This window comes from Nyctereutes procyonoides, unplaced genomic scaffold, assembly GCF_905146905.1.
Source record: "Nyctereutes procyonoides isolate TBG_1078 unplaced genomic scaffold, NYPRO_anot_genome, whole genome shotgun sequence".
Lineage (NCBI taxonomy): Eukaryota > Metazoa > Chordata > Mammalia > Carnivora > Canidae > Nyctereutes > Nyctereutes procyonoides.
Genome location: NW_026575125.1, coordinates 99,316,986 through 99,340,701, shown reverse-complemented (window position 1 = coordinate 99,340,701; position 23,716 = coordinate 99,316,986). Strand labels below are relative to the sequence as shown.

The window sequence follows — 23,716 nt, the reverse complement described above, 5'->3', positions numbered from 1 at the left end:
AGGCAATCCTGATTAGAAGACCTGGAATGTTGTTCTCTTGACCTTGTTACAGCAGAGAAGTTTCCTGACCAAGACCAGAACTTGGACTGAAATGTACCCATTAGAATGGACAAGTGAAAAAAAAAAAAAGAATGGACAAGTGTACCTGCGGCCACTGTGAGATGGCCCAGCCCTGCAGCCAGGTCAAGAGCCAAAAGACACCACAACAGCAGGTCCTGTCCTGGGTAAGGAGTCAGCATGAAGTCTGAGACAAGGCCCAAGGTTTTTCTGTTGGGAAGAAGCATAGCAGCAGGGGTTTCAGCAGGCAGCTCACCATCAGACAACAGGTGCCCAGGCCCTCAGGTGAGATTCAGGTGCGGGGCATTGGTGGGGACAACCAGTAAGAAAACATAGCCCTAACTGAGATAGTAGTCAGGCTCCAAAGACAGACCAAGGCAGAAGCCAAGTGACGAAAACCAGACTGGGGGCTGGGACTTGGCCTGAAGTCAAATGAAGGGTAGGATGGGGAGGTGTTGGGGAGTTAGCCAGTTCTGGATGAAGAGGGTTGTAGGGACAACTAGGCAGGACCAGACAGGCTACTTGTTTGGGTGGGAAGTGCATCTGCTATTATTATATCTCGCTGGGGTGGCAGGGAGGACAGGAGACATTCACTTACCAGAGGAAGGTGCTCAGGGGCTGTCTGCCTGGGACCCTCTTTCCCTGGGCTCTTGACAGGAGAACTGCTTAAGGAGCACCCCGAAACAAATCTATATGGGGCTATTGTAGCTACGTCTTTATAGCCGCTCTTAGTGACTTTAACAATCAGACAGGGGGCTTTCACATCCATAGGACCAGACATTTAAAAAATACCTGCAGGACTCCCGCTGGAGAGCCACCAGAAACCCCCACTAACTCAAAGAGCAACAAACCGTCCAGCCTCTCGTGTCAGCGTCCCCAACCTCAGCTCCCCACTAGGGCTGCTCAGCTCTAGTCCTTTCACTCAACCCCCAAGGTCATTCCAGCCTCCCTACGTTGGCCCACTCCCCTCACTTTACCAATCCAAATGTAACATTTTATTCAACACACAAAATAAAGTCAGTTATTTTTCAACGGTTCCTCCCTGATGTCCAGTACGTAATGCTCTATACGTAACACTCCCAATTCCCACAGCACAGCCTCCAACGGGATGATGTTGTTGTCTAATTTTTGCTTGCAAGTAGTTTCAGTGCGCACATTGTTTCCACTTCTTTGAATATAGGGAACAAATCCTCCTCTTTTTTTTAAATTTTATTTATTTATTCATAGAGACACAGAGAGAGAATGAGAGGCAAAGACACAGGCAGGGGGAGAAGCAGGCTCCATGCAGAGAGCCTGACGTGGGACTCGATCCAGGGTCTCCAGGATCACGCCCTGGGTTGCAGGCGGCACTAAACCGCTGCACCACCGGGGCTGCCCACAAATCCTCCTCTTGCTATGTGTCCTCCCTAGCACCTGGGATCTGGGGGCATAATAGATTGTTGACTTGAGCCCTGCCCTCTTCAAGAAAGAGTAGGGAGAAAAGACCACTCCGGGTGTCAGAGACTGCATGATGAAACATGGGAAGCAGGATTTCACTACTTTGCAAGCAACTGGGCCCCTTGGGCAGCCAATACTTTTTATTTTTAAATTTTGGGAAATTAGGAGAGAGCCACCTACTTTCAACCTCCAGAGAACCTAGGAAATATTTATGAGTCAACATCTCCTTTAAAGATTTCTCTATCCACCTCCATTGGCACCCTAGAAAAACATATCTGGCCTGTATCCCACCTCTCTGAGTGTTTCTTCCCACTGATGACACCGAGCAACAGAAGGCCTAAGTCCTGAAGAAGTGACTTGAATGATTCAGGTGGCGTAGAAGGCTGGTAGGGAGTGTGCCTTGGCAAAGTGTATCATTCTTTTTTTTTTTTTTTTAGAGAGAAAATCCTTTTTTTAATTTTTTTTTTAATTTATTTATGATAGAGAGAGAGAGAGAGAGAGGCAGAGACACAGGCAGAGGGAGAAGCAGGCTCCATGCACCGGGAGCCCGATGTGGGACTCGATCCCGGGTCTCCAGGATCACGCCCTGGGCCAAAGGCAGGCGCCAAACCGCTGCGCCACCCAGGGATCCCCAAAGTGTATCATTCTAACAGGGCTGGCTGCTCTTCTACTCAGCACAATCAGAAATGTCTTCTTGGAGGAAAGCAAGACATGAAGGCATGTTATAATCTATACAAATTTTATTTTGATATCAATTTGTATGGAAACAAGCAGGTGTCAGCGTTATGCAGGCACGGAAAAAAAAGGGAAAGAAAAAAACTCCAGTAATAATGGATCTTGTATTTACACTATTTGGTTTCAACAGGGACAGGAAGTTTTACTGTTAGCTTCCTGTGGGAACTCCAGTTTTTGCACCTTCCCCTGCTGCCTCTCAGCATCACGATAGAGCAGGGATTTCTGAGCCTTTAATCGGCAAGCCAGGCACATGAAAATTGACTCCACGTTCTGGCTCTCTTTGGGGTCCTTGGCCGAAGTCTCAAACAAGAGCATATTGTGGGCATCAGCAAATTTCAGGGCTAAGTTGGAGGGCACCTGGATCTGTTCCCTCAAGTCACACTTGTTGCCCACAAGCACTTTGGGAACTAGTGGGGGCACGGCATGCCCATTGCATTCTTGAATCCACATTTTGAGGTTGGTGAAGGATGTCATCTTGGTGACGTCATAGACGAAGACCACTGCATGCACATTGCGGTAGTAATGCTCAACCATGCTTTTGCGGAAGCGTTCCTGACCTGCTGTGTCCCACACCTGAACCTGAAAGATACAAAACCAGTATCTGGAGTCAGAAAAGGAAACATGAATGTGTCGAAGAAAACATGGTTCTGTGATCTTATAAAAATGTGAGAAGCCCTGACACAGACTGGCAGAGTGGACTTACCAAAGTATAGACAGAAATTTCTCTCAGGGTTTGTAAAATTTTTCTTAAAATTTTTGGTTGAAAATCTTGAGTCAAAAAAATCTTAAGGCAAAAAAAATCTTAAGGCTTTTAGTTGAAAAAGTGGGATGGAAATTGGTCAACTTTTCTGGAGAGCAATTGGGCAGCATTATCAAGAACTTTGAAAATGTTCACAACTCTTCAAGCCTATAATCTCACTTCCAAAAATCTATACAAAATAGCAGAGATGTGGTCAAAATTCTGTACAAAGGTCTTAATTTCATTGTTATTTATACTTAAAAAAAAAACAGGAAACAACCTAAAAGCTCAGTAAGAGAAGAAGAGCTAAAGTGTATGTACATATCTATATAATGGACTATTATGCAGACACTAAAAATAAAATTTGGAGGCACCTGGGTAGCTCAGTTGGCTAAGCATCTGCCTTCAGGTCAGGTCATGATCTCAGAGTTCTGAGATGGAGCCCCGCATTGGGCTCCCTGCTGAGCAGGGAGCCTGCTTCTCCCTCTCCCTCTGCCCCTCCTCCTGTTTGTGCACTCTCTCTCTCTGTCAGATAAAATCTTTAAAAAAATAATGTTTTCAAAGAATAAATGGTGGAGGAAATTCTCATAAAATATCAGAAAGTGAAAAAAGCCGGATACCACATTTTTCATATGCTATGGTCCCAATTTTTAAGAAAAATATTAAACAGACTTATGCCTAGGAAAGATGAGAAGTGTTCATACCAGGACATTAGTGGTTATTTATGGGCCGCAGGACTATAGGTGGTATTTATTTTTTTGTATTCTTCAAATTTTCTGCTATAAACATATATCACTTTGTCTTAAGTTTTTTGCATGATGTTTTAAAGAAAACAAAGTGTTAAAATCTCCCCTTTTAGCTTAATTTATTTTAAGTTCACTTCTTTGGTATGTAAAAGGATTTAGCTCACTGGATTTTTCTTCTGCATCTCAGCTTTTGGGATAAAGGCCAAATTATGAAGGAAAAATGCTGATATCAGTAACATATACAAAGGCACAACTCCCAAGGGATACCGTGGAGTTCGCACACATTCAACCCCATCTGTTTCCCTTTACACTTCCAAAGTCTTGGACAAGAGAAATTCATACTCAAAATGATGGTCCCAAGGCCCTATACAATTCTCAGTTATCAAAGAAAATCGGATTATGGTCACTAATTGACTACTACGGCTCTTAAAACCAAGTATAGCCTTTATTTGGAGTTAGCAGTCAGTATCTGGTAAGTATAATTGAATCTGTTTGCTGAGTGAAGATTTTACAGGGCTCCAGAGTCATCATCACTCTGAACATCAATTTTCATTGTCCAGGCTCCCCTCATCTCCTCTATTGACATAACTGCCACATGCCATTGGCACAATTGTCAGAATCACCCCATCTTTTATTTTGATTTCCATGTCCCTAGGCCAGACCCTCCTCTCCTCACTCCAGGGCTACAGCAGAGTCTTTTGGATTCTAGATGTCTCCACTCCAGTGCTTCCTGCATACTTCTTTCAAACTAGCTAGGAATCCTGCTTAGATCAGGATGGCATCCTCCTCTTCGGAAAACCATGACCACCCTCTTCTGCATGTAGCACCAAAGGGAAAAATTTCTGTCATAATTTGGCCCCACCCAGCCTGGTTTGGGGCTGCTTGGCTACACCAATTCATTCCTCTGCCAGTCCCTCCTTCCCCTGAAGAATTCGATAGCGCCCCCTTGTTACCCTATCCGCATCTCACCCATCCTTCACAGCTCAGCTCATGTCCGCCTTCTTCCCAAAATTCCATTTTTTCTCCAATTTCTCTTAAATTCTCTTTCCTTAAAACTTTCTAGTACACTTTGAGTCTGTACCACATCATTTATTTTTTTAAGATTTTATTTATTTATTTGAGAGAATGAGCTGAGGTGGAGGGATGGGGCAGAGGGAGAGGGAGAAGCAGACTTCTTGCTGAGCACAGAGCCTGAGGCGAGGCTCTAACCCATGACCCTGAGATCGACCTGAGCTGAAGGCAGATGCTTAACCAACTGAGCTACCCAAGTGCCCTAGACCACACCACCATTTAGAATATATTATTTGTTCTCTAGTTGTTTCATCACTGCTCTTGGAATTTCTCCAGCCAAACTTGCAAACAGTTTTTGTTCTGCATCAGATCACTTGTCACCATGGTTGCCATCATCATCATCAAAAAGCAGTATTGCCCTGAGCCACCAGAACTACAAGCAGTCTGGCATCCTACATTTCTGCCAAGGCTTTCAGAGAAAACATTTTACTTTGGTAACACAGAAAAATATAAGTCCTTGAATACTGATTTGCTTCAGAAAGCAGAGACACAAAATATTTCATTTCATCCACCTCTCCAGTGCTCTAAGCAGGAAGAAAGGGAGAGCAGGCCAGGACAGGAATGGAGGTCAGTGGGAAGAGAGCGGGTATGGCACAAGAATATCATTACCACCTGGTTCCTAATCCCCACCCCCACTCTCCAGTAGTCCTAACTCCTGCCTCTGAGTAAGGCTGAATCCCTACCAGTCCTCAGGCATGTGGCAGATGCTTTAACACCATGAGCTCAGAACTCTAAAAATACCTGCCACTAGCAGGAACACGGGTGGGATGTGTGAGATGTTTGGGGCTGAGTAGGTTGGCTGTTTGGCTTTTCTTTGGCTTCGGAATTGTATACACCATCCAAACTGCCAGAGCTGAGGGGAAGACCCTTACTGCCATAGACCTCCTTTGCCTTCCCAATGCCATGGGGAACCCTGAAGCTTTTGTTTGGAGGCTCAAAACTTTTTTAAAAATATATTTATTTATTCATGAGAGACAGAGAGAGAGAGGCAGAGACACAGGCAGAGGGAGAAGCAGGCTCCCCACAAGGAGCCTGATGTGGAACTCGATCTCAGGACCCCGGGATCACACCCTGAGCCGAAGGCAGACGTTCATCTGTTCACCCAGGCATCCTTGGAGGCTCAGAACTTAAACTGTAGCACTGCTCCCATTCAAGCTCCTTACAAACCCCGCCCTGAAGTTCTTTGCACCCCTGTCTGTGGCAAGCAGTGAGCCAGGAACGCGGGCTGCTCACAGCAGAAAATCAGAATAGATGGCACAGCCTCAGAGTCATCACAAAGGGAGAGCGCAGCAGTTGGTTCACTGCACATAAATGACCTCATTTTCTGTTTTGGGGTTTGGTGTCCTTGTTCTTAGCATCCTCACAAACCCCTGATCCCTGCCAGCCGGTGAAAGCATCTCCTTCTGCTTTCCAGCTGGTACTCCTCTCATCTGTTCTTCCTTTCCTGTGGGAACTGCATCCACACAGTAGCAAGGAGTACCGACCTCCCCTTAGCCACATACATGCTCCCCAGATCCTCTTTTCTCTGCAAGGACTAGTGGGGGCGTAGTGGAGTCAGGCCAATTAGGGTACAAACCTCAGCACAATCTTGTGCTCCTTGTCAGGTGTCTGTAGGCTAGTTACTCTATCTTCAGTGTCCTCCCCTGGAGACGGAGGGTAACCTCAGCAGTCTCGTGGGGATGCTGGAAGGGTTAGTGTTGCTTAGAAGTACATGACACAGTGCCTAATGCGAACTCTCCCTCCCTGGCCAGAAATCACCACCATCAAGTCTGGCCTGACAACTAATTGAGTAGTGCTGCAGAGAATGCAGCCAGCCGCAGCCTTGGAATTGAGACCCCGGTTCCAGCTCCTCTATTTGGTAGTGGGAGTAAATGATTAGGCAAATTGAATAACACACGGGAAGGAGTTGTTGCAAAATAGAAGTGTTCTGCAAGTGCTAGTTGTTGGCCATTGTTTCAGAAGGCCCATCGGCCGTCCTGGTAGCCTGGTCCTTGGAGCCACTGGTTCTCCTCCTGGAAAGCACAGAGAGTTTGGCTTCTTGATGATGGGCTCAAGCCAAGGCAAAGGCAGTTACTGGGGAGGGGGGAGGAGAGAGTAATGCCAGCAACATGCCACGGGTGTTGGGGGGCAGGCCCAAAGTGACAGAGGTGTTGGAGAAGGGTCAGGGGACACAGCGTGGGGAGCTACCAAAGATAAATCTAGTCTTTTAAACCATTTTCCTGGGGCTACCGCTGCCTGAGCAAGTTTCAGCAAGTGCCCCATCCCTTCACATACTCTAAGCTGACATGGGTATTTCTTTTCCCTGTGGAACATATCTGGCATCTTTCTAGAGATGAGGCATGAATGTCCTTTTGTTGGAGGCTGGTGGGGGAGGGTAGAAGTGGAAAAAGGGAGACAAATACATCTGTAACCTTTGGAGGATGCCCAAGTGGATGATGGAAAAAGCCTAAAACAAATCTTTTCTCAACTATCCAGACAGTCCCATCTGCATCTAAGATAACACACACATTCACACACAAGACTGGCACAGAGAATGGCAAAGGAAGACAGAGACTAGGAGAAATTCACGTGCAGAGATAGAGGCAGCAAGGCAGACAGAGACACACACTGATAGATAATTAGCCATTAAGTGAACTGGCAGAGGATGGAAGTTCAGAAGCCCTAAGGAAGACATGATGTCATCCTGACTGCAGGCAGCTTCTGAGGGAACGCTTAGCTCAGCCTCTGTCCATGCAGTCATGTAACACCGCAAGGTGTTGGTCCAAGTGGTCAGCAGAGGAAGAGAGTCCTGGGGGGGTACCTGCCCACGGCCATCGCTGACCTGGTTCGGGGGGCTGGGGCAGAGGGGGTGCCCAGCTGTGGGGGAAAGCAAACTAGACTGGAGCAGGGGTACTTCCATGAGCATTTACCAAGAATGGCTCACAAATTAGTTCTGAGCCTCCCCTCTGTGACCTCCCCCGTCCCACTCCCCACACACTCCTGTCTGGCATTTTCCAGTGCTTTTAGACTGAGACAAGCTCAAGATGATTTAGATAAACCTGTAGGAGATGGACACATCATGTCATTAAAAGAAGCCCCAAACTTCCTTTGGGGTCAGGGAATGCCTCTGCACTTCCTAGGCTGATGTCAGGAAGAGCTGTGATCTTTCCTAGACAATGCCCCTCCACGTCCCTGTCACAGGTAACTGCATGGTTGGACACACCATGGGACTAGCCCAAATTGCTAGGGAGGAGCACCAGCCAGGGAATGGGGAGACCTGAGTGGTAGCCCTGTCCCTCTGTGTGATCTTGGGCAAGTCACTTTCCCTTGGGTTCCTATCTGTTAAACGAGGAACCTTGGACTAGAGATTTTTCAAGGTCTCTTCCATTCTCTGGTTCTCATATCCACAGGAAGACAGTAAAGTAAAACCCAGGCACTCAGCTCAGTGTCTGGGGTGCAGTTGAAGGAGAGACATCTTTTTTAAAAAAAGATTTTATTTATTTATCCATGAGAGACACAGAGAGAGGCAGAGACACAGTCAGAGGGAGAAGCAGGCTCCCCGTGGGGAGCCTGACGTGAGACCTGATCCCTGGACTGTGGAACCAGGCCACGGGCTGAAGGCAGGCGCTAAACCGCTGAACCCCCCGGGCTGCCAGAAGGAGAAACATCTTGAAGGCTCTTGAGTTTCAGGGCTATAACCCTGGGCTCCTGGCCTAGAAGAGCCCACAATGCTGGCTGCCTGGCCTGCCACCACCCACTGAGCACACTGCCCAGGGCCAGAAATTACCCCCCAGAGCAGAGCAGCAGTAAAGATCATGGGCTCTGAATCCATGTGGAAATCCTAACCCTGTCCTAGGGAAGGCAGGGTACTGAGAGAAGTGTGTGGGCTCATGTGTCAAAGACTGGAGCTCAGATCCAGGCGCTCTTGGGCAAGTTATTTAATCTAAGTTTGATCTCCTTATCTATGAAATAGGAGTGATAATAATAGGCCAATTTGCTTAGGGCAAATTAGATGTGAAGATGAAATTAGATGGTGCAAGCTAAGCCCCTAGCCCGGCTCTTGGTTTAGTTAAGAAATAGCAGTTTCTTTAGTTAAGAAATATTATTATTATTATTATTATTGCCTACTCATTGAAAGCTTTTCTGGATGTTCGTGTCAACCAGGAAACACTGGATTATAAATGTTGTGATCGGGAGGGAGTGGGGATACATGGATTGGATACCCCAAATGGGGCTTTGAAACCCTAGAGATGGCCCTGGTAATTAAGACAGTGGCCCCCAATTGGGTAACTCTGTCAGCCCCCTGCAGGATTTGATGTCCCTGCTACCCTGGAACATGGGGAGGCAGCCCAGGAGAGTCCACACCCTACTCTTGTGCCAAGAAAAGAGCTTGCAGAGACCTCTCCACCATTCTCCTTTGAGGGCTGGCACTTGCAGCCTGACAGCCTTATGGCTGGCTGTGGTCTAGGTCTACTTCAGCCTGTCACACTGGACTTTTCTCCCTCCCCCAAAGGGAGAAGCCTTTGGCAGTCATCTCCTAACACGGATTTGGCATTTGTTCCCTGAAAAAATCCAAGCCAGCCAGAGTGTGGGGCACAATCTCCTCCTATCTAGATCATGTGCTAGCTGCCATGCTCTGCCATCTTCCCACAGACATGCTGCTCTCGCCTGCTGCCTTTGGTCCTGAAGCTGCAGCAGATTTACAGGAGGCAGGGTCACTATCTCCTGGCTCTGACACCCCACCCTGAGCTCCCTCAGAATCTGCACTCAGAGGGCTCCTCCATGAGCAGAGTCACAAGGCTTTGCCCTCTCAAAAATATCATCTTCCCAAAAAAGCCTGTATTAAGCACTTATCGGCACATGGTGTTATGCTGAGCTGTTTCTGGTGAGTCACACTGACACAGGCTCTGCCCTCTGGGAAAAAGTCTGGAATTTTTGGCAAAGACTGTAAAATCCAGTTTAGCTAAATACTGGGGTGTTGGAAAGGAAGGAGTCTTTCCAAAATTTCCCCAAGGCCATTGGGCAGTGGCCCACTTCCACTTGTTTTCCCTCCCACTTCCCATTTTCTGACTCCCTCCTCTCCTCTCTTCCCATCCTCTCTCCTCCCTCCTCCCCAAAACTCCCAAACACTTCTTTTATTCCTCCATATGAACTTCAGGTAGGCTTATTCCCCCCTTTTTTCAATCCAGAGAACTCTTTGGCTCAATGTGCAAGCAATAGCACTAAATTTTAAGATCTTTGAGGGTTCAAGAGAACACCCATAAGTATGTTTCCACTTTGGATTTTAAAAAGGCATGTTTTAGAAATTCCAGAACCTTACAACCTTATGGTAAAGAAGTTAGACACACCAGAGAAAGTCCAAACCAAGCAAACCTCAACATGATAGCCCTAGGAAAGGATAGATATGGATAGCTACTTTGACTTTAAAAAGGAAATATAGCAATTCCCCCTCAAAATGCAAGGGATGAAAAGGTCACTATTTTAAAAAGGTGCCCTATCTTACTGATGCTGGGGCTCAATTGTTCTTCAGAGCTCTCCCTTACCAGTACTGAGCTGCCCATCTTCCTGACATCCAGTGCCTCTGCCCAGTCTCTGAAGCCATTTTAAAATACATCCATTTAAGAAATAATGATGAAATAAAAACACATTCATTTTAATAATCAAGGACTCCAGACTTGTGCACGGTTTAGAATGCTTCATCATTCTCCCTACTACTACTCAGCCCTTCTCTCCACATCACTCAGAAGAGGGGCCTTAGGGTCATTTGGGCTCTTTGACCAGCGGGAGGGAGGGTGACCTTCACCCAACAGGGTCACACCATAGCCTCAAGAGAAGACCAGCTGTGGGCCTAGTGGAGTTGGTCTTTAATGTCCAGTGCCTTTTGAGGTGCCTTCCTGCCCATCATCCTGCCCCCCTCTGCTCCCCTGACACATGAAGCCGCCCTTGCCATGTCCTCCTTCTGCACATAGGAATATTTCTGCACAATGAACTATTTCTGCCCTGTTGAGTTTCTGCCTTTTCTGAATCAAAATGAACATAAATGGTCAGACAAGAATATCGTACTTAGCCTATTTGATAAATAAACTAATGAAGGGGGGAGGAGCAAGACACTTTCCCTTGGCCTTCAGATAAGTTGCTCTGCATTTTTACAAAGACCTACTGAAGACAATACCAACAGAATGAGCAATTAAGCAGTTCATTCATTAGGTATCCCAGAAAAAAGAAGATAGCATTGGAAAGAGACTGCTCCAAAAGAACAAGTTTGTCTGTTATGAAGGGCTGGCAGGTGACCCTGTCTCAATTGCTTTAAAAGGGCTCATGGCTTTGTGCCAGAACCACCCCACTTCACCCTTATTCCACCTCAGTCCTAATCTTAAACATAGGCTGTCATTTTTTTAAATATTTATTTATTTATTTATTTTTATGATAGACATAGAGAGAGAGAGGCAGAGACACAGGAGGAGGGAGAAGCAGGCTGCACGCCAGGAGCCCGACCTGGGACTCGATCCCGGGACTCCAGGATCGCACCTGGGCCAAAGGCAGGTGCTAAACCGCTGAGCCACCCAGGGATCCCCGGTAGGCTGTCATTTTAAAATAAAGTGGTTTTCATTCACTGTGAATTTCCACACACACCCCCCTCAGCTAATGCCTCAGGGGTAAGCCAAAGTGGGTTTTTGCAGCCCATTCACACCCAAGAGGTAGAAGAGACTCCAGGATGTGTAAAGTGCTTTGGGATCTATCCCACACACCAGGACCAAGAGATGCCTCATGCCTCCTCTGCCCTCTGCCCACAGGTGCCACTGCTCCTGGCTTAGGGTCAAGGATGGGATCAGACAGGCTTTCCCTGTGGCAGATGTCAGGTAGGGGCAAAGGGCAGGGGTGTATCCACTCTCGCCAGCTCTAAAAAACAAAACAGAACCCCAAACAACAACAACAACAACAACAACAAAACAAAACCGGGCGAGGTGGAAACCAGGCCACTGAGAAAGGTGAAAGGGAGGGAATGAGGAGGTGCTGAGGGTCTTGGGCTCTGTGAGCAGCGACAGGGCCACACGCTGGAGGTTTAGACCAGGAGAGCAATGCCTCTGGCGAAGCCCCCTCCCAGATCCCTCCCTTCCCGGACCTGACCATCTGGATCACCTTGATCTTCTCGCCCTCGATTTCCACGGTCTTCTCCCTGAAGTCCACGCCAATGGTGGCCTCTGTCTTGTCCGGGAAGGTCCCCCCGCAGAAGCGAAAGGTCAGGCAGGTCTTGCCCACGTTGGAATCCCCAATCACGATGATTTTGAAGATGCGAATCTGCACGTACTGGTCCAGCGACGAGTCGAGCTCCAGGGACGCCAGGCCCGCGGCTGAGGCGGGCTGCAGGCTCCCATGGCCCAGGATGGGCTGCGCCATCTCCCCCGGACCGGACCCGGGCCCCAACCCCCCTCGAGGGCTCCACACAAAGAAAACGGCCACGTTAGTGCGCTCGAGGCGAGCGAGCTTTGTGCGTGTGTGTGTGTGCGTGTCTGTGAGTGTATGTCCGCGCGTGTGTGCGTGCGCCCGCAACGTGTGCGCGCGCGCGTGAAGGGGGTGCCTCTCACCCCAGGCCCCCCTCCTCCGCCAGCGCACCCTCCTTACAGCTCCCAGGCACCAACACAAAAGCCAGGAAGCCGGGGAGAGAGAAGGAGGGGAATGAGCCGGCCGCGAGCCTTCCCCTTCTGCCTGTGCCCTCGGACGGGACGCTCGGGCAGGCGCTCCTATGGCGCTCCCCCAAGAGGCCGCCGCCGCCGCCGCCGCGCCTCCACCTAGACCCTCCCCTGCCTGGACCCCAGGGACACACCGGAGGGAGGAAGCCTAAGGAGGGGGTGAGAGCGGCACACGCTGCGAGGGAAAGGTCTTCCTTTCTCCTCGTCCCCATTTATTTTATAGGTTGCGGGCTCCCCGCCCCCACGTTCCCGGAGCGCACGGGGTCTTTGGGCTGGGAGCACAGCTGGAGAGGACAAAGAGAGCTGCACCCTAAAGCATCTCTGGAGCTCTTCGGGCCCGGAGCTACACTACTTGGGGGGGAGGGGCAGAGATACCTCTTTCACCTCCCGCGTCTCCTCGGCCCCTTCCCAGGCCTTGGGATAAAGGGATACTGTCTTATTGAGTAAGCAGGTGCACTCGCGCGCCCCAAGTAGCCGGGGAGGGCGCTGCCAAGACGTGCCGTGGGCTGTGGGGGCCCGCGCAGCTGACACGAGGGAGCCAGGGGCACGGGTTGTGCGTGTGTAGGGGGAGTTACTGTCTCTGTCACCGACTGCCAGATGTAGGGGGGCGCGTGCCAGGCGCCAACCTCCCCTTATCACACCACGAGCACCCATCCTCTGAATGTTCAGGAGAGCGGTTTCTATTGGCTGTCGCGGTCGGTTGTGTCTGGCTGGCCAATGGGGAAGGCCCGCCGCCGGAGAGGGCCATACAGGGGGTAGGAGAAGGGGGGAAGCTAGTGGTAGCAGCTCCAGCAAAAGGGAACCTTGTTTCCAGGGCTAACCATTACAGACCCAGGTGGAGGGATCGCAGGAACTGGCATAAACCTCACAGTGTCTCCCATATGATATAACGTCCGGATAATAAGTCCTTCCAGAATGGTGGAGTTTCAAAAGGAATTGAAACACACACACACACACACACACACACACACACACACACACACACACACACCCGGGAGGGTTCAACCCTCTGCAACTGAATGTAGAACAAAGTGGTTGGGTCTAATTTGCCAGAAGCCTAGATTATGCTTGGAAGATGATAAATGAACAGAACTTTCTTACGGTATTAAGGGGCAGCTTCCCAAAGCTTACTAAGCATCACACATCTTAGTGGAGACCTGCATTCCTTCTCCTGAGGGTGATTTGCAGGTTCAGAATTGGCTTGTTTGAAATCGACTTTACTGAGGTACATTTTACATACAATAAAGTGCACCCATTTTGTTTGCTTTTACGACTTTATCCCTCCTCTAACGCATTTCATAGGCTAAGGCAAGGCAATATTGACATATGTCAGTAGCACAGACATACGAGTTATTTGCTAATGCCATCAAAGTCAGGTTTCCAGCAGTGCACATGCACTGCCATCTTACTTGTGTATGAAGCTGAGTGGCAGAAGAGACAAACCTGACAGTCCATTCCCCCATGAGAATAACTAGTGCATCGGTGATAGATCTGTAAGCAAATTGGAACGTGATTGCTCAGCCAAGTCCAAGTTACTCAAAATGTCTGGGAAAACTTGGGGTCTTCTAGTTAATAAGCTTTTTAGCTGAGTTAGCAGATATAGTTATAGCTAACTCTTTTCCAATACATGTGAGTCACCCATTTCTAAAACCCTAGATTATACTATTCAATATTAAAACCATCTCGAGAAGGATTTAATCTTAGGTGGCTAATCCAAGGTCATCATGATGAATACCAGCTACTGTTGTACAGTATGAATAGCAATCTTCACTGTATAGTATTTTGGTTTTTTGATTGGCTGATGTCTAAATAAAGTTTGCTGCATCATTCTCCTCTGTATTTACAATGCTCCTGGTGATCATTATCTACAGAAGAGTAGTTATAAAAGGGGAGGGGTAACTATTAATTAGGCATATCCAATAGGTACAGTGGAAAGAAGCTCTGCCAACTCATCCCAGAATCAATGCTTTCTGAGAGATATAAAAGAAGTTACATCTGCATAAGACTATTTAGAGAAGTACATTTATTTATGCACTTCCAGCAAAAACTTGTCACTGAGTCCAAGAGTTTATAGTCGTAAGGTGGAAACATTGATTGCTGGAAATATGGTATCTCAAAATGGGCACCATGCCCTAATAAAAAGTGCTCGTTACCTGTGTGGGATGAAGTTTTGGAGAAATTCCACTTATACTTTTGGAGTTCATTTGTTGTGTGTATATTGCTTTTGCAAAAAAAAAAAACATGATGAAATACAATTTTTAATTAAAGAGATTTTTTTCAGGTACGCCTGGGTGGCTCAGCAGTCGAGCATCAGCCTTTGGCTCAGGGCATGATCCCAGGTTCCCGGGATCGAGTCCCACATCAGGCTCCTGCATGGAGCCTGCTTCTCCCTCTGCCTATGTCTCTGCTTCTCTCTGTGTGTGTCTCTCATGAATAAAGAAATAAAATCTTTTTAAAAATAAAGAGATTTTTTTTCAAATATTTTATATATTTGAGAGAGAGAGAGGAAGAGAGAGAGAGAGATCATAGAGGGATAGTGAGAGGAAGAATCCAACTCCCAGCTGAGCAGAGAGGCCCATGCAGGGCTCGATGCCAGGACCATGAGATCATGGCCTGAGCCAAAGGCAGACGCTTAAATGACTGAGCCACCCAGGTCCCACTAAATATGTTTTTTTTAAGTACTTCATTGCACCTATTGCAAAAATAAATGTGCTATACAGCACCTTTTCTTTGTGTTAATTGTGCATCACTAAATGCCTTTCAAATATACCCAGCCATTTTCTCTCTTTTTAAAAGATTTTATTTATTTATTTATTCATTCATTCATGAAAGACACAGAGAGGCAGAGACATAGGCAGAGAGAAAAGCAGGCTCTCTGCAAAGAGCCTGATGCGGGACTCAATCCCAGGACCCCTGGATCACGACCTGAACCAAAGGCAGACACTCAACCACTGAGCCACCCAGGTGTCCCTACCCAGCTGTTTTCATAGGCACCTGATCATCATGATTGTGACAGTGTGTTCCAAAGTCTCTTTCACCAACAGATATGATTGTGTATTCCATGATTATTATTGTTATTAGCTTCTAGAAATGGCAATAAATATCAACGTCTGTAAGGCCTTTTAATATATTAAATACATATAATTTTACCATATTGAAGAAATGATATTTTCAATAATTATGTCCCTAAACAGCCCTAAAAAGTCACCCATTATTTGTACTTCTGAATATTATTTGTAATGAGTAAGAGAACCCTAGATCATTTTCACCCAATTAAAACTGCTTCCTGAGTTAAACTTCCTAAAACAAGGACTTTGTGATTTCATTCTCTATCCCTATTCCACAGAAACAAATAATAATAACTTCATCACCTACATGATTAGGGCCAAACTCTTTTGCGGGGTCAGATCTGGCCCCACCAGATTAGCGTGCCCTTATCTATTTACTAGTATGTATTCTTTGCCATTGTCCCAAAAAACGTGCTGGGGGGTTGGTTTACTTGTTTTATACCTCTAAGCCTTTTAAACAGCATGGTGCTTCCTTTAAGATACTTGACAACTATGAGCTCATTTAATCTTCTTAACAACTCTAGGAGATTGGTAGATGAGGAAAGTGAGGCAGAGAGTTAAGCAATTTGCCCAAGTGGTAGAACCAGGATTCAACCGGGCAAGACTGGATCTAAAGTCAAGGGGTGCCTAACCACCAAAAATATTACCTTTGGTCCCAGTGTATTCACCATCTGAAATGTCATTCCTCCGCCTCTACTGTCTATTTAAATTTTACTATTCATCCCTCCAGACAGCACAGCTCAAGTAATACTTTTATGAAGTCCTTCCTTAGCTACTCCATCCTATACACTTTTCTCTTGCTCTGGCACTGAGTGAGACATTCTGTATTATTTAAATGATAGTATATGTCATCTCCCCAACTAGTGACTACTTCCTATACTTTCCACATGCCCCAGAACCCCTCTCATAGTATAGTTCAAGTGGCAAGTGCTCAGTAAATACGTGTTAAATGAATATATAACTCCAAACTTCAAAAAAGGCATATGACTATGTTTTGCAAGAGCCAAAAATTTATTTCCAATTTAGCTTACAGTTGGGAGAATCAAAACACCTCTTTACACTCAGCCCCTCACCCTACTCCTCCCACAACTCGAAGGTCCTGCTTAGCATTTCTCTGCAAAGCAAAAAAACTTTTTGCCAGCATCCTTGCTTTCAAGCACAGAAGCCTTAATAGTAGGAGACTATACGCAGCACCTGGTACAGCATCTAGGAATAGAATTGCACAATATAAAAACGATATGGGGAAAGAACGGAATGATTACTTCTCCTAGAAAAAGGGGCTGGGTGGGAAAGTGCCAGCAATTTGTGAAGGGCAGAAGTCCACTCCGAATCTGGAAGCTAGGTACTCTGGCCTGGACCCATGGAAAGACTGGAAGTGGACTACAGCCGGAGAATCCGGAAGGCTTAGTGTACCTAATAGTTCGTAGCCTAAAATAGAAGAACAAAACGCGGTGCTACGGCCAAGCTTGGTGAGGTGCTGTTATCAGTTCCCGCCATCGACACCGGGGCCGCACTGGCCACAACCGCCAAGCAAGGCGGCCTCACGGCTCTCTCCTCCGACAGCTTTCCAAACTTGCTCAGCGGAAAACGCTACCACCAAGCCGTGGAAACCTGCAAACACCTCCCGCCGGGTTCTTTGCAACAGGGCGGGCAGCTAGGCGCGTGCGCAAATCTCTCGCCGTACGAGCCAATCTCAGGGCGCGCTGAGTATTACGCCTGCGCAGTAGGGCTCCAGTCGCTCTTCCTCTCCCCTGCTCTAGCGGCCGGCTTAACTGTCCAATGCCCTCCCGGGGCTGGGAGGAGGAGCCTGCGTAGAGTGCGTGTGAAGGGAGCTGAGAGGGGAACTGGCCCGGCCCGCGGTGTTTGGCCCATCAGTCGGTCCGTGAGAAGAAAGGAAAGGAGAAGGTACAGAGTAGCGGTTGCCGAGATGTTCCGGTGTGGAAGCCTGGCAGCAGGTGCTTTCAAGCAGAAGCTGGCGCCCTTGGTGCGGACAGTGTGCGTCCGAGGCCCGAGGCAGCGGAACCGGCTCCCAGGTGACTGACCCATCCCAGGCAATCCCGACCTCGCAGACCAAGGGCCTGGGTTCCATAGGCTCCCTGCGCCTCACAGCCCTCCCCCTGCCTCCTCCCCGGGAAAAATTTAACCCGCTCACAGCCGCGTGAATTCTGAATTGGCGGGATCCAAACCATGAGTTTCGCGAGCTGTGCTGACCTGACCTTCAAGGGATTTGAACCCAGTAGTCCGCTTGGGGCCTTTTCCTGGGAGGGTTTGCTGTTCAGAGATAACAGAAGAGCTGCCTGTCTCGTATTGTCCAATACCACCTCCCGGCCACCCCCAGTCTGCCTTTTTAGAGCAATGAGGTCAAGTAGACTTTGTCATTTGCCGATTGTGAGACTTGAAACAAGGCATTTAAGCCCAATGCCTTAATTCTTTCTGTGAATGAGGATATTACCTGTTCTACTTTCCAAACCCCAGATGAGATCCATATATTTGAGTGCCCTGTGAAAGAGAAACAGTGCGGTTCAAGTAAGGAGCCAGTCGGTTGTGCGCCAGACACCAGGAGAGTCGACCCAGAATTAATTTGAAATGTCTGGTCCGTGTTATTCTTGATAGTCTTTATGGCTTCAAAGAAACAGTTTGCAGAGAACATTGTATTTGCCCTTCGTGAAGTTGTTTCACCAGATTTTAAAGCTGGAAGAGATTTTGTGGTAAAGTTCAACCCACTCACTTTATAGATAATAAACAGAGACACAGAGAGGTGAAATTATTTGCCCAAGGTCACATACCTAACTAATAGGTGGAGCAAAGGATAGTTTGCCAGTCTTTATGCCCCTAATCCACTTGCCACAACTCCATGTGCTTCCTAAATTTTGACCTCAAAAAGTTAAGAATACACCAATACACCCAATTCCCCTTTAGCACACTGTGCATGAGATTTCCATGAACTTATCTGAGCATGTCTTGAGCTTGCTCATTTTCAGCCTGCACAACTTAATGGGGATAATGAATTATCCACCTGTAGGAAATGCTGGATTTTTAAATATCTGTTTTTGAATGACCACCTAGGACACTCACATTTGCTACATCAGAGGTTATCCTTGGAGGCCTTTCCAATGTGGAACCACCTTCTGGATGCTTTAAAAATAAAATGTGGAAAATATTTCCCTTAAAATGTTAGAGTATTTGCAAATGTGCATTTAAAAAGTTTTTTTTCAGTTGCTATGCCTCATGAAAGCATTTCCTAATTTGTCTTCCTGAAGACATATCCTGAAACAAATTGCTCTTGGAACTTAAAAACCTCTGCCTTAGCTTGTAAACTAACACCCTGCCTATGTATAATCTGTATGGGTTTTATGCATTGAAATGATAGTGCTCCATGTAAGTTGTATAGAAATTTACACAGAAACTTTGGTAAGCTGAAGATTATCATCCATACTAGCCTTTCAAACTTTGTGTACTTATTTTGCTTACAATTCACAACTTTTACCAGCACTCTGAAGTCTAACCAAAAGTTCTTATTTAAATAATATGGATCCGCAAAGCTAAACTGATTTATTAGATATTTGAAGGTGGTTGGTGATATTAGAACTCCTGAAAAATGCAGACTCAAAATGGTTTCTTCCATTGCATTATTTTGTTTAAAGGCAGTCTGTAGAATATATTCTGACTTCTTGACATACCTATCCATCTCTTTCTATACACTTACTGTCCTTTGGCCAAGCTCCACAGTACAACATCATACGCCTTTAAAAATGGGCGGGGTGGGGTTACAATTTAAAAAAGAAATGATTCTGTTATTGTAGGAATTAGCCCTGTTTTGTAGCTTGATTACTAATTGTTTATAATTGATTTCTTTTTCACATCATAGCATCTCCTGTGTGTTTTTGCATAGGTAGAGGAGAGGCCCTCTTTTTTTATGTGCCATTTCTCCTCGGTTTTCCCCTTTCTCCTCCCATCCCCAATTCTTTGTCAGGATGTTAGCAAACTTGACACCCATCTTTTTTTTAATGTTTTATTTTTTTATTCATGAGACAGAGAGATTGAGAGAGGCAGAGACACAGGCAGAGGGAGAAGCAGGCGCCATGCAGGGACTCGATCAGATCCTGGGTCTCCAGGATTAGGCCCTGGGCTGAAGGCGGCGCTAAACCGCTGAGCCACTGGGCGGCCCACTTGACACCCATCTTAAAGTGACCTCATCCACATCTGTCACCATTGTCAGATTCATTTTCATTATATGCTGCCTTTTGCCTTAAAACCATGATTGTTGGGCAGCCCCGGTGGCACAGCGGTTTAGCGCCGCCTGCAGCCCGGGGTGTGATCCTGAGGACTCAGGATCGAGTCCCACGTCAGGCTGCCTGCATGGAGCCTGCTTCTCCCTCTGCCTGTGTCTCTGCCTCTCTCTCTCTCTCTCTCTCTCTCTCTCTCTCTCTCTCTCTCTGAATAAATAAATAAATCTTTAAAAAAATAAAAAAAACATGATTGTAATTATTTATTTATTTTATTTGGATGCTCTCTTTCCAGAACCGATTGAAGGCAATTAATTGTGACTATTTTATGTCTGCATTTGGCACTGAGGAGCAGATAGGTTAGGTAATAGGTATCTTCTGTTCTGTAGTATATTATTTGGTTACCAAACATTGTGCTGCCCATGTGATCAAAGTGATCACCGACCCCTGACCCGAGGGTTAAATGTTTGAACATTTTTCTCTATTCGGAATCCTTCTCACCTCCTTAAAAAGGAAGCTGGACTCCTTGTGGGCAAAGATCCAGACTTCTTGAGAACTGCCAAATGATACTTTTTTCCCCCAAAGCCTAGAAGCCTAGAAGTTGAGCCTTTCCCCACTTTTTCGGCTGAGGCAAAGCTTTCCAGGAGAAAAATCTGTGGAAAGTCAGCCTTTTCTGCATCCAGATAATAAGTTATATTTTCTAACATTTTAAGGGTGTTGCTGCATCGTGTAACTTTTTTTCTAGATCATGTTTCCCAAAGCTGTCTGATCTTGTGAAACAAGTGGAGGGCTGGCCCCAAACCTACTGAATGAGAATGACCTAGAGACAGCCCTGGGAATTTATATTTTAACAGGTCCTTGATGTAATTCTTATGATCAGGCAATTTGGGAAATACTTTGTTAAGGCTTAAACAAACTGAGCAACCTTGAGTCTCATGGTTTGTTTTAAGTCCATTTTCTGATACTCAGAATAGTGACAGCCATTGTCCCATCCTATACCATGCACTACCTGAGGCCAGAGATTATGTCCTATTTATTTTTGTGTCCTCAGCGCTTTGAATAGTCTCTAGCATGTGATAGATTCTCAGTGGCCGAACCCTAGTAACGTGAAGGACTTTGCAGAACAGAGTGAGATTTCTTTTTTGTCATTTTTCCTCTGGTGCCTTTATTCAGTGTGGTTCACACTACTGTCTAGTTATTACTACTATGATTCATCTAAAATAACAGCAGGGGTTAATGCTAAAGAAAAATGAGCGAGCTGATGAAGGGAAATAGTTGTTGCATTCTTTACAAAGAGGTACCTAGTTACAGTGGACAGATCGTGTAGGCTTGTCCTGTCTTGTGTTTTATCCATGTTAGAAAAGTCAGTTTGACATTCAGAAAACAAGACTCAAGAGCATGTGGACTTCTTAACAATTTGAGAGCCCTAGGAGCTTCAGTTTTTTGGATGTGTTTCTGGAAAAGGCTTTCTGGGAGTATGAAAAAACAAGAGATTATTAAATCTACAGAAATGAACTTGCTGATTTAGGTACTATTCTAATGCTAGTCTATAGTATTTGAGGTTACTAATTTATTATTAAGCAACCTGAAATATATGAGATCTGGCTAAACTTCTTTGCAAAGAATTCATCGATTGTTCAGTACTTATTGTAGAATTGGAAGGAGTTTCTTTCCTTCCTGCATTAATTGGTTCAACAAATATTTATTGAGCAAACACCTACTGTGTGTTAGGCACTAAATACAATTGTAACAACAATTCAAGAATCAAATCCTTGAACAATATAGTGAATATAGACAATATTGTATTCTAATCAGACTTGCTAAGATTCTAGACCTTAATTATTCCAGCGACCAAAAAGAAATAATTATATGATAGAGGTGCTGATTATTGCTACAATGGCAATCATAATATAGATGCATCAAATAAAAAAAAATTGAATCCCGAGTGTGAAGAAGAAAGTGTTACCACTTTGTGTGGTCTGATTGCAGAAAATCTCAAGGAAAATCTAAAACACACTGGTGCCATAAGTCAAGGAGTAAGTTGGCTTCTCACCTTAGCAAGACAAGTGAAAAGACATGTTTGGCCACGATGTAAAGTTTCCTAAAATTTTGAAGATACGAGGGAAAGGTGTAGGAGTAATTTTATGGGTAAAAGGAAACTAGGGGCGGTGGGGGAGGGAGGGAAAAGGAAATATAAACATCCATACAATACTTACCACACTCTTGCAAAATTAAAGTCTTTTGGGAGGTATGTAAAAATTTGGTTTGTTAATAATAATAGTATATTACATTTCTTTTCAGGAAGTAGTTTAAATGTTATCCAATTTACTTTTTAAAAAATTAATTTACTTTTAAGTGTCTTTTTTGGCAAATCAAGGCAAAAACTGCTGAACTTTCCCAAATCTACATTCTTTGTTTTATCAGTTTGTGAAAAGCCAGCAAAAACAGAGTGAACACATTAGTATCACATTAAAACAAAGTTGTTACATCTGGATGTGGGATCTTCTAGAGGGATAATAAATGGAAATTGTTTTAAACAACTTATTTTCAGTAAATGAACTTGGGGTGGAGGTGGGGGACACAACTAGATTTGTTTAACTAAACCACGTGGAATTTTTTTCTACCCAATTTCATTTACTAAGCTCTGGGAGTTGTCAGTTTCTACTTCTGGTGCTTAATCATTTTATGGGTTTCTGAAAATCAAAAGCTTGCCCATATGAGATACACTACTCTTGCACGTTTTTATATTCATGATTTGTTATTTCCAAATATAAACCATTTTTTTCATATGATGAAGGATTCTAAAGCAGGTAAGAAATAAAAACGGTAAAGAAAAATGCATTTCCACTTCTAAGGGTGTAGGTTTATAGTCTCTTATGTATAATTCAAGAATCAATAAGACTAAAAATCAGGTTTTTAGGACTCATTTGCCAGTGAAACCTGACCCAAACTGGAGTGAAAGGCTGCTTATAATCTTCTGTTCATCCCACTCTGAAATTTTTCATGGAAACATTAATGTGTGTGACTGTGGGTTGCTGCCCTTTTCTGTGCTGGGCGTTATTTACTGTATGATATATATGCTGTATACTTAAACAGTTCTGAGTTCTGGAATACACGTGTTCCTAAGGATTTCAGGTAAGAGACTGCAGACCTGATTTGGACCTTTTTTTACTCTTCCGTGCCCTGAAATTGTAGAAGCAAGGAGGGAAGCTCCATATTTCTTATATGAGATGCTACAACCAGTGCCCATTCTGTTGTCTTTTAAAGCCTGGTCAGACCAGGAATCTGCCTCTAGACCGCTGGTTCTAGAAGTGCAGACCAGCAGCATAAGCATCACCTGGGAACCTGTTAAAAATGCAAATTCTTGAGCCCCCCCCCCCATTCTAGATCTCCTGACTCAGAAACTCTGGGAGTGGGTCTGGTCATCTGTGTTTTAACAAACTTTGCAGAGGATTCTGATGCATGCTCCAGGTTTAGAACCACTGCCCTGGATCTACATTGGCAATTTGCAGCCCATAGGCCCAACCCACATGCTTTTGTATGCATGCACCTTGAACTAAGATTGGTTTTTACATTTTCTTAAATGGCTGAAAAAAAACTAAAAATAACTGTTTTGTGACACGTGAAAATTATTTAAACTTCACACTTTAGTGCTCATAAAGTTTTATTAGAAAATGGTCGAGCCCATTCATACGTGCCCACATATACATTGTCTGTGGCTGCTTTTGTGCAACAGCAGCAGAGACTGTATGGCCTGCAAAGCTGAAAATCTTTACTGTCTGGTCCTTTACAGAAAAAAATTGCAACCCCCTGCTCAAGGTCAGTAGTCAACATGAGGACTATCATAAGCAGAGAAGGTACTGAGACCTTCCTTTTTTTCCATGTATGAGAGTTGTTATAATTATCAGATAATTACATGGACATACAGAGTTTTACATCAACATAATTTTTGCATTATTTTGGAGGA

General features: G+C 45.4%; 2 protein-coding genes across 4 annotated transcripts in view; one reads left to right on the top strand and one right to left on the bottom strand.

Annotated features, from left to right (window-relative positions):
- Nucleotides 1-2,271: 2,271 nt before the first annotated feature.
- On the bottom strand, nucleotides 2,272-12,963 carry RAB33A (RAB33A, member RAS oncogene family). 2 transcript variants are annotated; one of them, XM_055338745.1, is made up of 3 exons: nucleotides 12,831-12,963; nucleotides 11,905-12,202; nucleotides 2,272-2,808 (listed from the first exon to the last, which is right to left on the bottom strand). In XM_055338745.1, the coding sequence occupies exons 2-3, from the start codon at nucleotides 12,160-12,162 to the stop codon at nucleotides 2,353-2,355; spliced, it is 714 nt and encodes a 237-aa protein (XP_055194720.1). In that variant the 5' UTR covers nucleotides 12,163-12,202; nucleotides 12,831-12,963; the 3' UTR covers nucleotides 2,272-2,352. The 2 variants fall into 2 exon arrangements, with proteins under 2 accessions (XP_055194720.1, XP_055194719.1); XM_055338744.1 differs by lacking the exon at nucleotides 12,831-12,963 and having other exon boundaries at nucleotides 11,905-12,459.
- A 4,365-nt stretch (nucleotides 12,964-17,328) lies between these two features.
- The window catches only part of AIFM1 (apoptosis inducing factor mitochondria associated 1), a 32,473-nt gene continuing 26,085 nt past the window's right edge, over nucleotides 17,329-23,716 (top strand). The window contains exon 1 of one of the 2 annotated variants that reach the window (XM_055338499.1): nucleotides 17,329-17,556. In XM_055338499.1, coding sequence (XP_055194474.1) covers nucleotides 17,451-17,556 — 106 coding nt within the window. In that variant the 5' untranslated portion in view covers nucleotides 17,329-17,450. The remainder of the gene's footprint in view (nucleotides 17,557-23,716) is intronic. The other variant, XM_055338498.1, reaches the window with a different exon arrangement.

What these genes read in the sequence shown, in the direction of transcription:
- RAB33A (XM_055338745.1), bottom strand. Translation starts at nt 12,162, where the DNA reads ATGGCGCAGCCCATCCTGGGCCATGGGAGCCTGCAGCCCGCCTCAGCC. An exon ending in TCGAGGGCGAGAAGATCAAG is followed by an intron (nt 2,809 to 11,904) that starts GTGATCCAGATG and finishes TGTATCTTTCAG; the next exon opens with GTTCAGGTGTGGGACACAGC.